Here is a 16,711-nt window from a genome sequence, read left to right as displayed (position 1 = left end):
TTTGAATAAATAAATGTGCACAGACAGCTCTATGCATCAGGGTGAATGTGGATTAGGATTAGGGCAGAGGGTTAAAATACTACTGAGTTTTCTAAGGTTACTTCCTCATAGGAGGTTTTGCTCCAGTTTGGCATCTAAACTGCACAGCCTTTTGGAGAGCTTTCATATGATGTGCTAATCATTCACTTTCCAGATTTTCCCCTGCTTTGCTGATTTTCCCCTGCTTTCCCAAGCCTATCTTATTAAAATCTGAGATCAAAACACATTTACACACTGTGTAGACAGGAAGTTGTGTATTTTTCAAGATTCCAGTCACATCTGAGCCATTTTCCTTGCCTTAGCCCCCATAGCCCTTATTCCCCCCCACCCCACAACTAGGGCGCTTTAAAAAAATGGCTCTTGCTACATCAGTATAGCACAAAAATGTTGTAACCGCCTGTTGCTAGAATCTATTCAGAATTCCTCGGAATTCTCAGTTTTCTTTTGAAAATGTAAGTCTAGATTTTTTCATTGCAAAAATAAGTGGTTCATCTTTCTCCTTATATCTCCCCAATGGTTAAGTACTAGAGATATACTTTAAAAAATTAAAGCTGGAAATTCAGAGGAATTAGTGGATCATGGCTATAGATCATTAAACATTATTGCGCTATAGCAATCTAGCAATTGCTGAGGCTAAAAATGAAAAAGCGCTCTAGCGAGGCCTATAGTAGCTGTGGGGGCTGAGGCAAGGAAAGTACAGCTCAATAACTCTGCAGTCATAGCAGTAACGAGCTACACAGAGAACTGTCATCCTGTGGAAGCAGCCCAATTCTGCTAATCAATGGAATCAACTTTCAAAGCGTCACCTCAGCAAACAATGTGCACTGTGCAGAAACAGGATACTGAAACAGCTTGTTAAAGATACCAAAGTGCAGGCATGGGTAATCAGATTTCTAACTCCTTACAGAATAACACTTAAAGACATATCCTGAGGAACTATTACAGAATATTATTTTAATACTTTGCAAGGCAATCTGAAATGAATTGCTTGCAAGTATGTTTCACTGATTTCAAGTTGCACCCTTTATCAAACTTGGCTTGAGAGTAAAAAGTAAAATAGTAATTAAGAACAAACTTGAAAAATAGTCATCTTTAGTTTAAACCGTGAAGGTTCCCCATATTTTTAAACACAATAATATCTTTATTCTTAGGGGCTTTTCCTCTGCAGTTGGAAACCTTAGATGATTCTTTTGCGTTTTGTGACTCATTCTGTCTTCCATTTGATGGGGGCGTGCTTATAGCAAACTGCCATCTGGTGAAATTCATATTAGAAGATTTTTGGTGTCAAAGAAAGATTTATCCTTTTGGATGAAAATACAAGAGCGTTGATGATGCAGTACTAATCTGTAGCTGACCTTTCTTCTTTCTGTGACAATTCATTGCAACAACAGGATGGAGAAAAACTATTATTATGCTATGATTTACAATGACAAATCTTAGCAGAATTCATCCCTTATTAGAGACCACAAGGACTGGGTCACGTTCTACTGAACAGGATTTGCAAATAAGTTTAACATAAATTGTGTGTGAGATGAGTGCATTTTTAATAATGCAAAGTACCCTATTTCCTTCCAAACCTGATTTTTTCCTAACATGTCATTTTCACCAAATGGAGTGCAGTGACAACTTATAGCAGTTTCATGGTTCTTCTCTCTATAAAGTAGAATCTTTATTTCCCATTTTGAAATCTCTTCAAAATGATTGAGATTGAGAGAAGATCTGCTTAAGACTGCTTTCTGAATTATTGAAGCAGTCTTGTATGATTTCTTAAGGAACATGGTCATGTAAAATCTGACAGGATGAGGTGCATAGTTAAGACTACGCCAGAAGTCCTTGTCCAGTCTTGAAAAGTACATCTGTCTTCAGACCTTTTGTTAAAAGCAAAAGATCCAAACAATTGCTTATTGGGATATTCTGTTCAGTTCTACTCCTCAAAAGAATGGATGCAAAATCCACTGCTGGCAAGCAAGATTCACCCTCTCTGGGTCTGATTTTCTTCCCTCTGCCCATTATATTGGCATAGAAACCTTAACACTGTAGGCATATATATGGAAGTAGGAGGAGGATGATTTGTTAGTCTGGTTTTTTGTTTCAGCTATAGCGTTTCACTTTTTAGGGAGAAACCCTCAGCAGGTATTCAAAGTAAGTCCCATTCAGTGGGGCATGCTCAGCCTTATTCTTCTTGAAACTCTAACTATTGAATGTTGCAGGGTTGCATACTAGAATTAAAGAAGATTTTATGATGAACTGTTGTTTTATGAATTGTTTTTAATATTTGTATTATATTTTTATAACTGCTGTACCTCACCCTGAGCCCGCTTGTGGGAAGGGTGGGTTAGAAATGTAATTAACAACAACAACAACAATAATAATCTAGAAGTACCAACTTTTCAGTTGGTCATTGTAGCTGTGCCTTTAATTGGAGCTTGATGTGCAGCCACTGGATGCAGTGTATGTTTTGAGAAGTTTTACCAGCTCATTTTTACATCTCAGGCTAATGATAGTGGCACAAGGCCAGTTTTTTTATTTTCTGATCAGAAGGCAATCTTTGATTTCGAAATATTAAGAATATGGGTATAGGATCCAACCTGTTTCTAGTGAGGACAAAAGCAAATCTCCCATGCATTGTATTACATGAGGTGTGCAGCCACTGAGTTCTGTACATTCTTTCATACAACAGCCCCCCCCCCCCTCACATTTAGGAAAAGCGTATGATTTGGTTTGGGCAAGCAGTTCAGTGAGCCCTACTGGCACCTGAATAGTGACAACATTGGGTCCTTGACTGTAGTAAATCTTGAAGTGACTCCAGCTGGGAAAAGAAGTGGTTAGTTCAGGTGTAGAGGACGATGCTTCTTTACATGATAGATATGAATGTGACCAGAAGAAGCTTCGCTCAGATGGATGGGAAAGACTGAAATGGAGGGGAGGGGGATACGATTGCGGTTGCGAGATGGGCAGAGCACAGGCGCGATGGCTGCAGCGTGGTTTTCCCACCCACAGTAAGTGCCAGGTGACAGGCAGACCCTATATATGCTGCCGGGCGGCGCGTCCGTCTGTGCACAAGCCTCTCTTCTCCAAGAATAAAGTTTGTTCCCAGTTTGGAGCTTCATCTCTCTGAGAGAGAGAGCGAGAGCGAATCATGGACGATGCATTTAATCCAGACAGCCTTGCCTTTGGACCTAACCTGTCTAGTGCCCCGAATCGCGGGTGGAACTCAAACGTTTCCTTCCCATCCCTTTGGGCCACTCCCGGGCAGCCTGCGCGGACAATTTCGGCGGCCGTGATCATGCTACTGGGCTTGGTGGGTAACGGTCTGCTGCTGCATCGGCTCCGCTGCGGCGGCTGCTGCTGCGCGGGTCGCTTTGCACGGCGGCGGAAGATGGATTTCCTCCTGGCGCACTTGGCCGTAGCTGATCTCTACGGCTGCGGGCTGGCTCTACTCTCCCAGCTCCCTCCAGCAGCGGACGACGGCGAGGCAGAGCCCGGGGACGTAGAGTGGCCCGCGGGGGATGCCACCTGTCGCTTGTTCCGGTTGCTGCAAGGCTCTGGGCTGCTGGCGCCGTCGCACATGCTAGTGCTACTAGCGCTGGAGCGGCACCACATGGTGAGGGGCCCTCAGCAGCCGCCGCCGCCGCAGCCGCGCCCGCTACCCTCCTGCATGCCCGCTCGGGGAGCCCTGGCCGCGCTGGGCTGGCTGCTGACGCTGCTGCTCGCCCTGCCTCAAGCCTTCGTGTACAGGCTAGCCCCGCCGCGGGACGGACGCCGCTGCCTCAGCATCTTCTCGCAGCTGCCCCCCTGGCACGGCCAAGCCTACGCCGTGTACCGGGCCATCACGGGCTTCGTGGCGCCCGCCTGCCTGCTGGGAGGGACCTGCGGCCGCATCCTCACCGCGCTGAGTGCCTCCCGCGCCAAGGAGGAGGAGCCGGCTCGGGGCGCAGGAGGCAGCTCCCGCCGCCACCGTGTGGAGCTGCCCGGCGTTGCCGCCCCCCCGCCGCCACTCCTCCTGCGGCTCTTGCCGGTAGCCAACTGCGCCCTGCAGTCGCCAAGCGCGCCCCGCAGCCTGCCACGCGCGCGGGCGCGGGCGCTGCAGCTGACTCTGGCGTTGACGACGCTCTTCGCGCTTTGCGGTTTCCCGCGCTTCGTTCTGGAGCTGGGCTTGGCTTTCGCCTTCCCAGCCAGCGCCACCGAGGAGACGCGGACCACTCTGGGCAGCATCATGGCCGCCACCAACTGCGCCCTCAACCCCTTCGTGTGCCTAATATTTCACAGCCACCGGCCGTGGGCACGGCGCCTCCAGAGCAGTCTCTGCCGCTGCCAGGACGGACAGCCTCGACGCCGGGCTCCCCACCGCCACCGCCCGCCTCCTCCACAGGTGGCTGCAGAGCGCACCGGACTCTGGCTTTGCCCCTGCCAGACGAAGCCGCCCACGGCCTCCGCAGTTGTCCAGCAGCAGGAGGCTGAGGCCCGAGCTGCTGTTGCTTGCGAGAGCGGATTTTAACAAATGCGCGCTCTGCAGGGACATCCGCTGCCTCCTTGAAGGGGCGAGTTGAAGGCATGGGAGCTCTCTTGGTCACTGTGCGCCTACAAAGACTGCTCTCAACCAGGGTCTTGCTTTCTAAAAGAGCCAATGGGACTCACATGTGCCGCAGATCGTGCTCTCTGATCCCAGATCTAGTGGTGGTAGTGGAAGCATTTTTCAGCTGTTTACAGAATCCTGTTATTTCATAAACCCCACTACTGAACCCACTTATTGAAAAGGGCCTGAGAGCCTTAAGCCCTTAACTCAGTTTAAATGCCTTTTCCAGAGCAAGAGAAGCCATTAACTATGACTTTTATTTGAAAAAACTAATCTAGATTTACAGTGTTGCCAAACATCCTGGTGTTTTGTTCATTTTCCTGTAGTACCTTGGTTTGGTATAGTGGGAACTTGTATACTTTCACTACAGGAAAATTGCTCATAACCCAAATTAGTATATCATGCTTTGATATCTCTCTCGCAACACAATACACTGTCATCCTGTAAATTATGCTAGGAACTGTACAAGCTATTATAGCACAAACTCTTCATAGACCACTTGTAAGGTCATCAGATAAGGTTCTGTATAATCTATTTGCTTCTTCAGCAATGTTGGGGTATTTTGCTTTCAAACTGTTACAAATTTCATCCCTTTATTTTTCAAAAGAAAGGCAAAAGAAGCAGAACTGCTATTGCTATGCAAAGACAGTATATACTCATGTCTTTCTAATTGTGGGGGGAGGGGTCAGGTCAGATTTTCCAGCATCATTGCAAATAGCTTTGTAAATTTCAAAAGTAATCTATAAATTAAGACATTTTGTACATGGTACATAGGTTAGTAGTTGCCTCTTTTTGTTCATTTTGCTCTTCCTTGCGTAACTTGTCAAAATCAGTAGTGAAGCCTGAGGCAGTAGCTTGTGGGGGCAGTTGGTGACAGAAATCAGCAGGTATAAAATATACCTTGGAAAACTGAAAGGCCTTTTAAAATGCTTTATACTTTAACTCCCTTGGACGTTGATGGCTGATGTGTACAAAATGTGCCCCATCACAAGTTTAAAGAAATGCATGCACATATTTGCGCCACAGCTTCCACAACTACAGAGGTTTCTAAAGATGAATAATTTCACCTCTGCAATGTATGGAATACTGTTGTTTTAATGCAATTGGCTCCAAAGAGGAGGGGGAGAATGTGTGAGGATACAATTCAGCTAGTATCACTATTCATGAACTGCCAGATTGAATTCTAGTTTCTGGGTTTTTCCACACAAGAGTTTGTCCCATCAGGCAGTGAATTTGCACACTGTATCTGTTCATCTGGACCGGTGATCTTCAACATATGAGACAGAACCTTCTGGTAGGTCACAGGGCCCCACTGGCTGAGCCACCAGCTCCCAGACCACTGCCATTATGATAGTGCTGCTGCTTTGGGGGAGAACCTACTGGTCCTGTATATGCATAGAGAACAAGAGAATCACAACTTCTGCCTTGCGTTGCATATAGAATCATAGAGTTGGAAGGGGCCATACAGACCATCTAGTCCAACCCCCTGCCCAGTGCAGGATCAGCCTAAAGCATCTCTGACAAGTATTCATTCAGCCTCTTCTTGAAAACTGCCAGTGAGGGAGAGCTCACCACCTCCCTAAGCAGCATATGTGTTGAGCAGAGAGACAGGGAGGTGAAGTCAGTCAGCAGCAGAGAGGATTTCTCCAGGGCTCTGATCCTTGGCTTTCTCCTCCCTATGCTACACCTTTAGGTGACTGGGTATGTTCCTTGATCTAGCTCTTTAGCTCTGTTATCTGCAACCCTGCTAAGATCCTAGTTCTAACTTGCCCTCTTGAGGTCATGTGATTGAAGTCATGTGGGTCCTATGGTTCAGGTTTAAAGGTGGGTTCTGATTCTGGAAAGGTTGAAAACCACTGACCTAGGCAATGGCAAACCACCTCTCTTGGTCTCTTGCCATGAAAATACCAGCAGGGCACCATGTCATCTATGACTTGCGGGGACTCTCCACCACTCATATTATGATATAAGCTTTTATGGACTATAGTCCACTTAGATGTGTGGTGTTAACACCAGCTGGCAGATAGCTGCAGCCCAGCGCTGATGGACGGTGGGAAGGGAGGGCACAGTGATAGAGCACACAGACAGGACTGGCTGGAGAAAATGAGGCCACAATTTTATTAATTACAGCTAATGGAGCATTGGTGATGCATAGAGATCAGATCCCAAGCATCGGCTGACTTGCCTACTGGCTGATGAACCCCGACACCCCCTCAAACCGCCACTGAGTGGGGAGGGGGGACCAAGGAGTAGCAGCAATTGGGATGCCACATGGGCATACACCCCTGAGTGTATTATGTCATAAGCTTTTATGGACTATAATCCACTTCATCAGATGTGTGCTGTTAACACCAGCTGCCAGATAGATATAACGGAAATAGAGAAAATATTATGATCTATAGTATCAGTAGGCTATGAAATATAAGACATCTGACATCTCTATAAAAAGCTCAAATGAGTACAAGACATATAAAGGGACCATTCGCTACAGCAGTAATTACTAATTTATTGTTCCTAGTTTAGCTATGTTACACTAACGTGTGGTGGGGGAAAAATCTCAGCCTTAGACATAAACTTGGTGAGAAATTCTAGTCCAGCAATGTGACATAGTAAAACTATGGGAAGCTGTAAGAGGAAATGGCTATCAAAAAGATGTTGCTTTTTATGCCAGGGAAAATAATGTTTGAGGTTATACATCCTACACTCTCCTTTTAAAATTCTACATTAGTATCTTAGAGCTTCTTGTGGGGAGAAGAGAAAACAAGAGGGCTGTCTCCACAGCTACAGTGAAAGCAGATAGAAGCTGAAACAGCTTTTTGTCCTTTGCTTTGTGAAGATAAAGGTGAAAAGCTGTGTAGAATTCTTTTACAATAAAATGAGAACAACAGTTGCTAGGGAAAATCTGCTTGCAAACCTCTCTTGGATATTTAGACCAAGTGACACATAATGTAGCATACTTCCTATGCCTAAATTGCAGCTATAAGCTGCAATTTATATGAACATATATGAACATGTATTCAGAGTACAATAACTGAAGACCCTGGCAAGTACAGTTCTGAAAGGTCTTTAAGACTTTGGCCCCCTTCAGACGTTCATCCATGCATTCTTGAAAAAGATTACACCCACTGGCTCCACCTTTAAATTCTCTCTCTCTCTCTAAACAAATAAGCAATATGGAACTGCAAATGGAGCAAGCCTTAACATGCACATTGCTGACTTCCAGTAACATCACATTTATGTATGTATGTATGTATGTATGTATGTATGTATGTATGTATGTATGTATGTATGTATTTTTTTATAGTCTGCCTTTCTCACTGAGACTCAAAGCGGATCACACAGTATGAGATCAGTACAATCAGTAGCAAGGACAAGGGTAGGCATTTCCATACAGTGTCAAGGACATTTCCATAAACAAAGTCATAGGGTAGATGAATACAAATTTACAGAGACATCGCATTAGCAAGGATCCAAGAGGGTTGAAGGACTGCTGAAACAACATAAGCACAAGCAGTATACACGAGTACATACTCAAAGCAACAGATAATATGTAAAGCAACACAGTGGTGGAGCCTATGGTTCCCAACTCACTGGCGAAACATCTGAGACCCCCTCCCTACAATACTGCCCTCCTGAGTAAAAAAGCCTTTTTGAATAATTCACTTTTGCATTGTTTGCAGAAAGCCAAGAGCGTGGGAGCTCTCCTGACCTCCTCAGGCAGACTGTTCCATCAGGTAGGGGCCACCACAGAGAAGGCCTGTGTACGGGCTGCAGTTGATTTTGCCCATGTGCAGGCTGGCACCTGCAAGAGACCCTGTTCAGATGAGTGAAGCTGCCATGGAGGAACATAGGGAGGGAGGCAGTCCCGTAGGTATGTCGGGCCAAGGCCATGAAGAGCTTTGTATGTAATAACCAGTACCTTGAATTGAGCACAGTAGCTGATAGGTAGCCAATGGAGTGACTGCAGGATGGGAGTGATGTTCATGCTCCTGCTTGCACCCGCAAACAGTCAAGCTGCAGCATTTTGCACCAACTGGAGCCTCCTAGTTAACTTAGATGGGAGGCCAATGTATAGAGCATTACAATAGTCAAGTTTTGATGTTACCATAGCATGGATCCAGGTGGCCAGGTTGGCTGTGTCAAGATAAGAAGCCACCTTCCAGGCTAGAGTGAGATTGTAGAAAGCATTTTTGCAGCTGCATTAACTTGTTTTTCTAGTAGTAGCGCTGGATCCAGTATAACCCCTAGGCTCTTAATCGAGTCAGCAGGAGTCAAACAAACTCCATCGAAAGTGGGGAGTACAATGTCTTTCAGAATATCTGACTTCACAACAAGCATCACTTCGGTCTTGTCTGGGTTTAATTTCAATTTGTTATTTTCCAGCCATTTCACCATGGCTAAACGGATGCTGTCCGCTACACAACCCAATGAAATCATAGCTAAGGGCAGTCCACACCATTTTGTATGCAGAGTTTGACTTTGAAGCCATGAGCACTTTCTAGTTCCTTATTCAATAATGGAAGCTCTATATACATAGGTAGCAAACTTCTGAATACCAGTGGTGGGAGGCATCAGTAGGGGAAAGCCTTGGCCTCTATGCCGTTTTTCAGCCCTTCAGGGCGACTGGCTGTCCACTGTATGCAGTAGGCTGCCCACTGGTCTGATCCAGCAAGCTCTTTGTATGTTGTTATAAAAAGATGTGGGGTTAAAGAGGAAATTCTACAGCCATATAGAATAATACGCTGTGATGTTTGGGGCTTTAAAAGATGTTTGAATAGAGGCACCGGGATGGGAATTCAGATCAGTGCGATGTCACGGTCTACTATAACCTTCACCTGACAAACGGAACCCAAGTGGCTTCTCAATGCCGCTAATTCAGATAACACACGAGGTAAATCTGAAAAAGTAACTTTTATTAACTTCCTTGGACAGAATCGTTAGGTAAAGAGGCTTGAAGCCATTTACAGGTAGAACACACCATTTGCAGGGCTCATTCAGGTGTAATGTTTCAGTTATCAGTTCCTGGGTACAAAGAATAATTATCGGCCAAGCTTTTATTCTGGAGGATAACTCTTTGGCCTTTCCACGAACTCACGAATCCCACAGTATACATGTGTGAGCTTCTTCTGAAAATTGCTTTAGCCAGCTTTCCCTGGAACTCATTCCTGAGAGAGATATAGTCTCCTTTTAAAATGTTCATTAAATGAGGCTGCTTTCCCTAAAAGCCAGGAATTGATACCTATAAAGTCTCCTGAGATGTTATTAACACCAGTGTTAAGTATGGCTAATGTTGTCCACAGTTTCCTCTTAACCAGGAATTGAACTGGTTAGTAAACCTTGCGTAAAACAGGTTAGATTAGTCAGTTAACATAATTTTATCACAGCTGCAGTCATCAGAGTAAATTTATGTCAGGAAATGGAAGTACTGTTCCTACTCTCAATCTCAGTATGAAAAAATGATCTTATGTCATTACATTTTAACATTTGCTCTACTATTCAGAAGCAGATTATTAGGAATAATCAGCACTCAATTCATACATCCATTTCATACAGTAGTATTCCCTTTAATCCACTTGTTAATCACATGCTCATACTTCTTTGGATGCTTCTTCCAGTCCTGATGCCACCGGAGGTTAGCTAATATATCTGAATAATTTTGTCCTGCGCTTTGTTTCCAATTGATAAACTGCTGCTTGTTGTATTGTTCAACAAGGGCTGAGACTTTTGGATAGTCAATGATAGAATGGAGCTTTTTATTTAAAGATTGGGCTATTCTTGGAAACATTGTTGCTACATTTATCAGTTCATCTGGATCAGCAGAGAGATCTGAAACAAATAAGCAGAAAAATTAATAGGTAAGAAGCATATTGAGGCTTTAGACAAATCCATTGCATAGTCTAATACAATGGTCCAGCAAATATGGCCATCATAATACCTCTACTTACACCTGAACAATATCCTTTCCCCATCCTGTAGAATTGTATCAATACAATTAAAGGACATTTGAAAACACAGCAACAGACAATTACAGAGTTTACAACAACTGTGCAATTCTTCCACCCAAACACATCATCACGCTGGGATAACTACCCAACTGACACAGAGGAAAAATTACAATAAAGACCCCTTAACATCATGTCTGTGATGCTGGCAACTTCTATCCCTCTACCTGATCCTAGCCAGTCAGGCTTGTAGAGGTGAACAATGGCAGGCTTTGTCACTGTGGCTCCACCCTTGCTGTTGTAAATGGGCGGTTTAATGACGACAATCTAACACAGCTCCTAGACCTAGAAGATGCTGTCTTTAATATGTGCCCACAATCAAGTCTTTTCAATACACCAAAATGGCTGTGTAGTCATCTGCATTTTTAAAATGACTGATTTTTAATAGAAGTGTGGGTGTAAAAAAGAATAAGCAGAATCATTTTTAAAAATTCCAAAAGCACATTTGAAGCAGACAAAATAGGTTGGTGGCTGAGAGTGCTTAATTAGGAACTGAGGGGACTTGATAGATGGTATTGTCTCCCTTTTCTGGCTCCATACAGTTCAAATGGTATATACTTCTATATTTACATTTCATACAATAGAATCATGATGTTAATGTTCTCATTTGGATTATTTAAACAGATATTTAAGTGTACAATATATAGCCCATGGGAGAAAATGATTAGCTCAAAAGGCAGAGGTGTCAAAATCCAGGCCTCCTACACAACAAAGAAATTCAAAAGCATTGAGCCACAGCCCTCCCATTCAAACTACTAGTATCTTTTGCAGTTTTCTTCAGGCTTGAACCATAACATACACTTTCCCATACATTCAGCAATTTGCGTCACATATTTCCTGGGATACCTAATCACATTGCTTAAACTAGAAGGACAATTGTTCAGCAGTAAAACTATATACTTTTAAAGCCCACAATCTCAGGTTCAGATCCTGGCTAAGGGGGTCTCAAGAGGTTGGGCTAAGCACTTGAGGCTTTATGTCAGGGCTCAAGTCCTTCCAAAGCTGGATTTAGAAGAGCCAACCTCTGAGAAGAGAAGCAGGATCTCCCTGCAGGTCCCCATATATGTTAGGGTCAGAAAAAGTCAACATACCCAGAGGAGGTCTCTGAGAGATTTATGAAAGAAGCCACACCAATGTATCCTGCTGAATCCTGGGAGCCCAAGGCATATTATTTTTGGTACATTTTCAGCTCATCCTCTAACATAAGCTCTCCACCAGATCACCTCCCACAACAAAGTCACCAATGAGCCCAAGTCAAAACCTACATTAGAAGGCATAATGCTCGTCTTGCACTGAAGGCTCTACCTGCTCCACTTCCTATGGAAGGCCTTGTACATAAGTCTGGCCAGAAATGGCTTCACTAATGCTCTAGGAAGGGGCAGAGTTGCAGAGCCAATTATAAAGGACTTTTGGGTACTGGCCAATCTTTGCCGGTGCAACATTTCTGACCAGGTCAGTGTATTCTTGCCTCAACTCTAGTGGTCTGGCTGGTCCACTCCTCTGCTGTTTCAACAACTGGATTCTGTTCCTCAGTCTGTTGGGCAGCTTCCCTGCCTCACCAATAGAGAGAGCCATGTAGCATGAGTATTGGTAAGAACCGGGCACTTTGAAAGTCTGCAGCCCTTCCCAATCTTTCCCTTTGACCACTGTTTTCTCTGCCATATTCCCACCTTTCTCAACAGGACAGAGGGTTAAAGGCAGTCCTATATTCTGAGTTAACACATTTCTCATACTCAGATCTGCACAGTTACACTTCTGTGTACAGGCAGCTAATTGCCATCACCATCCTGCCTCTACCCCATTTCTCCTCTGCCCTTTAGCGAGCCTCACAAAGCTTTGCATGGCAAAGCTGGAATGCTGCAGCTTCATGGTTCAAGTGTTTTATACCATGGAAAAAACAGGAGGTGTATAGCTGCTTTAGTACAACAATTAAATGTACTGTGTATCCTGCTTATGTGGATCAGGCCTGGGGATCAGAATGAACTTTTAATCAAGTAAAAAAAGTACCAAATAGCTGAGGAGATACTGAATGACCATCTGAGTAAGCTATGTATTTCCATTTGCCAGTTCGCAGCATGTAGGTTGAAGAATTCACATTGCAGCCATGAAATTCACTTAGAACGCAAGCAGGATGTTGATTTCTGGATGGAAATTTATTTTCTGCCTTTTCCGATATCAAAGGCAACAGTGAATGGCCACTGAGGTTTTTAGGTATGGGTATTCTAGCGACATCTGTGGGGGGAAAAGATCTATTAAGTGAATGTAATAGAAAACATTTCAAATGGTACGAAACCAATGAAGAAGAAATTATATCATGTTGATTTTCAGAAAATAAATACTTGTACTTTTCTACCAGCATTCTTGGAGCTTTTTGTTCTTTACATCTATATTAAACCCCAGAAGGGCTACTCAATTCATTACCTGCACAGGGTAATTCTTTCAATGTAAGTATCAATTCTACTAAAACAGAAATTTACCTTTCTATATACTAGCAGTTAATTTGTTACCCTGTTATTCTAAGCAAATAACATTTCTGACATGGTGATATTCTGCTGCAATTAAGCATGTAAGTCTTCAGAATTGGAGTGCATCTAGTATGTTTGCATAAGTTAGCTTCAGGTAGCCCAACCTTATCAGATCTCAGAAGCTAAGTCAGGTTGGTCCTAGTCAGTATTTGGATGGAGGACCACCAAGGAAGGCTAGGGTGCTATGCAGAGGCAAGCAATGGCAAGCCGTCTCCGAACATTTCTTGCCTTGAAAACCATATGGGGGTCATCATAAGCTGGCTGCAACTTGATGGCACACATATACTCAAAAAAGTGACATGAAAGACTTCTGTCTAAGACCCTGGACAGTTGCTAACAGTCTAAGTAGACAATACTGATTTTGATGGACTAAGGGTATAAGGCAGCTTCATGTTTATGTTTTTATTCCAGAACTGTTGACAGAAACATCACCATGAAATGCATCAGTGTAAATGTCTAGAATCAGAAAGCCACTTTGAAATAAAAACCATTGAATTCCATGGAATTTATCTTCAAGGAAAATTACATAATACTGGAGATGCAAGTGGGAAGAATGGGCACTGAGATCTATAGAACCGCTCAACAGTAAGAAAGTGGAATAAATGAAGATTTCACACACTAGTTTCTGTTTAACTAATTGTTCATTGCCATTATTTATAGACTGTTCACTGACAACTTGTAAATGGATATAATAGATTTTACCTGTTGCAGCTCAAGGCAGGTTACAGCAAAAAACCACAACACCACAGTAAAATAAAATGCAACATATCCCTCAATCAACATCATTAAATCTAACATCATTTAAATTACACCATTTAGACCAACGTTATTAAAAACAGCAACATAGCCAGGAAAGGCTTTGTTAGAAGGACCATCTTTAACATCTGATGGGGCACCAGCAAGAATTGACAAAGGCAGATCTTTCTCAAGAGGGGAATTCCAAAGTTATGGCACCTTGATTACTCAGAGGAGGCCCTCTTTCCATCCTCTATACTTTAACTGGTTGGGATACGTGGAAAAAGACCTCCAGTGATTATCTTATTGCTTATACAAGTCTATACAGGAGAAGGTAATCCTTGAGATACAGGGGCTAAAGACAAGTTATATCTTTAAAGCTAACAACCAACATTTTGAAATCAGTACAAACCTAACTTGCAAGCATTACAGAAAAAATAAACAATGGGAGTAATTATGTTCCTGGCTACACACACTACTAACCATTTAGCAGCTTCGTTTTCCAAATGCTGTTCAAAGGCTCTAGGAAACAAGTAACTATGGCCAGATCCCTCCTGTTTAAAACCAGGTACAGCTAGCAAACCAGCTACAGCTGGTTAAAAGCACTTCAAGCCACAGCCACCACCCGAAGAAGAGCAGTGGATCCAGTAACACCTTCCTGCTGTAGATATGGGCTTTTAAAGGGGACCCTGCCCAAACAAGGGACAACACCCACTCCATGATCATTGATTATGCTTCTGATCAAATCTAGACCTCATGGCTTGAATCTTATACAGTGTCCAGTTGCGTTCCTTTGCCTGTTGTGAAGGCAGTCTTCTACTGCATAATGTGATCTTCTGGCATTCAGCTAGTGATTCTCACTTCGTGACTCAAGAGCGACATATGGCTCTTTCCCATTTTCCAGGAAAATGAGCATGGCCATTACAGAGTAGGGCTTGTGATTGGCAGGGACTCCCATCTTAAAATAGCCACTACTGGACGGAGTAGACAGGTAAGCCATGAGCCTCCCTGAGCTGTGGGCCTCGTTCTAAAGATGGAAGGACCTGTCCTCTCCAACAATTCCTATCTCTTCTCTGCAGCCTCTGTGCTATCAGCCCAGCTCTAGAGCAGCTGCAGGAGGACAGCAAGCTGATTGCAGAGAAGAGAGAGTAAAAACCACCACCACAGCAGCTACCCAAGAAAAGAGCAAAGTGATCACAGTGTGTGTGTGGGAGGGGGGATGGTTTTCCTCCCTTTTCTTCACAAACACCTGCTCATTCTCAGGGTATCTTGGCAGTCTCACTCTCTTGTCCAACCTTCTGTGCCTTATGCTGAGGAAACAGAAGGAAGGCAGAGAGGGAGGCCCTTCCCCTCACTCCAGATATACAAGGGCTGGCCTAAAGTTCAACAATGGGACAGACCATCCTACATATGCAGATGTACTCCAGAAATTTAAAAATGAATAGTTACATACTTAATATTAATAGTGATGTCTTAAACTATTGTATGTGTGTGTGTGGTGGGGCCATGCACAGGGCAGACTGTTGTTGTAATAGGTTTTTTTTGGTTACTACTAGTAATTGTGAATCTGGCTCTTTATGAGCCACAGAGTGAATACCACTGCACTTGGCACTTTTTGGTTCCTTGAAAGACATTGGTCTTCCTTGAGTGAAAGAGACTAGTGCCAGAGGAATGGGCAGTCTGCTGCAGAGAACTGCCTCTGTTATGAAGGAAGAGAAGCACAAAGTATAGTGCATGTCTCTCTCGTTTACCCTTACCCAATCCATCATCAGTTCCACATGTTTCCATAACTACCCTGAGATTAGATGGGAAAGTGAGAAATAGTTGGTTTTCCTCACCATATTGATGATCCAAGTCTCTTGATAGGGTTGCCAACTCTAGTTTGGGAAATTCCTGGAGATTTCAAGACAGAGCCTGGAGGAGATAGGAGCCTCAGTGGATATAATGCCACAGGGTTCATCCTCCAAAGCAACAATTTTCTACATAGGAACTAATCACTTCTAGAAATCAGTTGTAATTCTTGGAGAACTGCAGGCCTCACTGGGAGATTGGCAAACCTATTGGACAACCATCTCCAGCAAAGGGCTGGAGAACCATCTCCAGCAATTCTATTTTATGCCTCTATGAAGTTCATTTATAACCTGTTAAATTTATTTATTTCAACAACATCCTTAATAGTCCTTACTTTATTAATCTATATACATCAGGTAGTTAATACTATTTTCATTTTCCAGAAAATCAGGTAAGAATAGATTTTTCAACATTATCCAGGAATGTTTGTGACTAAGGAGGTACTGGAAATGAAGCCTCTCTGGTTAAATGTGATGACCATTAGAAGAAATAACAATAGATGTTCCATGGGCTGAAGTGCTTCTTTTACCTTTATACAAATATGTTGCCTGCCTTGCACTTTCTGTGTAAAAAAACAGGAACAACTCAACAGATATCTACACTGAAAGAAGAATCAAAGTGTGCCTCTCTAAACTAAAAGAAGCTCCTGTTAGGGAGTTAAGATTCAATGCATAAATACTATGTTATATTATCAAGACACAAGTTGTTAAACACAGAACATATGTGCATGTTTAATAAAGCATAAAATAAAATGGAAAAGTAGAGGGGCAGAGAAGATACAAATCTATTTATAACAGTCCAAGGCTAAGAAAATAACATTCATTATTTGTTTTTGTTAGTCATCTAAATAAATTAATTCTTCTTGATTGAAGTTTTTATTTTTTTTTAACATTTTGATTACAGGAAGGAAGAACCAGCAGAACATATGGAGACTCACAGAACAGGAAGGACAGTGATTTAAAAATACAAACTTCAGGAAGACA

At 43.2% G+C, this 16,711-nt stretch overlaps 2 protein-coding genes across 3 annotated transcripts in view; one reads left to right on the top strand and one right to left on the bottom strand.

The window, feature by feature from the left end:
* Positions 1-3,178: 3,178 nt before the first annotated feature.
* Positions 3,179-4,537, top strand: GPR150 (G protein-coupled receptor 150). The gene is made up of 2 exons (XM_054987567.1): positions 3,179-3,973; positions 4,079-4,537. Exons 1-2 carry the CDS (start codon positions 3,179-3,181, stop codon positions 4,535-4,537), a joined length of 1,254 nt encoding a protein of 417 aa, XP_054843542.1.
* A 4,989-nt stretch (positions 4,538-9,526) lies between these two features.
* The window catches only part of ARSK (arylsulfatase family member K), a 30,108-nt gene continuing 22,923 nt past the window's right edge, over positions 9,527-16,711 (bottom strand). For both annotated transcript variants that reach the window (XM_054986864.1, XM_054986865.1), the window contains exons 7-8: positions 12,625-12,849; positions 9,527-10,441 (exon numbers count right to left, since the gene is read on the bottom strand). In XM_054986864.1, coding sequence (XP_054842839.1) covers positions 10,161-10,441; positions 12,625-12,849 — 506 coding nt within the window. In that variant the 3' untranslated portion in view covers positions 9,527-10,160. The remainder of the gene's footprint in view (positions 10,442-12,624; positions 12,850-16,711) is intronic.

The sequence above is a fragment of the Eublepharis macularius genome, chromosome 8 (genome assembly GCF_028583425.1).
Source record: "Eublepharis macularius isolate TG4126 chromosome 8, MPM_Emac_v1.0, whole genome shotgun sequence".
In the NCBI taxonomy this organism is placed as follows: Eukaryota; Metazoa; Chordata; class Lepidosauria; order Squamata; family Eublepharidae; genus Eublepharis; species Eublepharis macularius.
The sequence above is the reverse complement of the archived record's forward strand: the minus strand, read 5'-3'. Positions and strand labels throughout refer to the sequence as shown.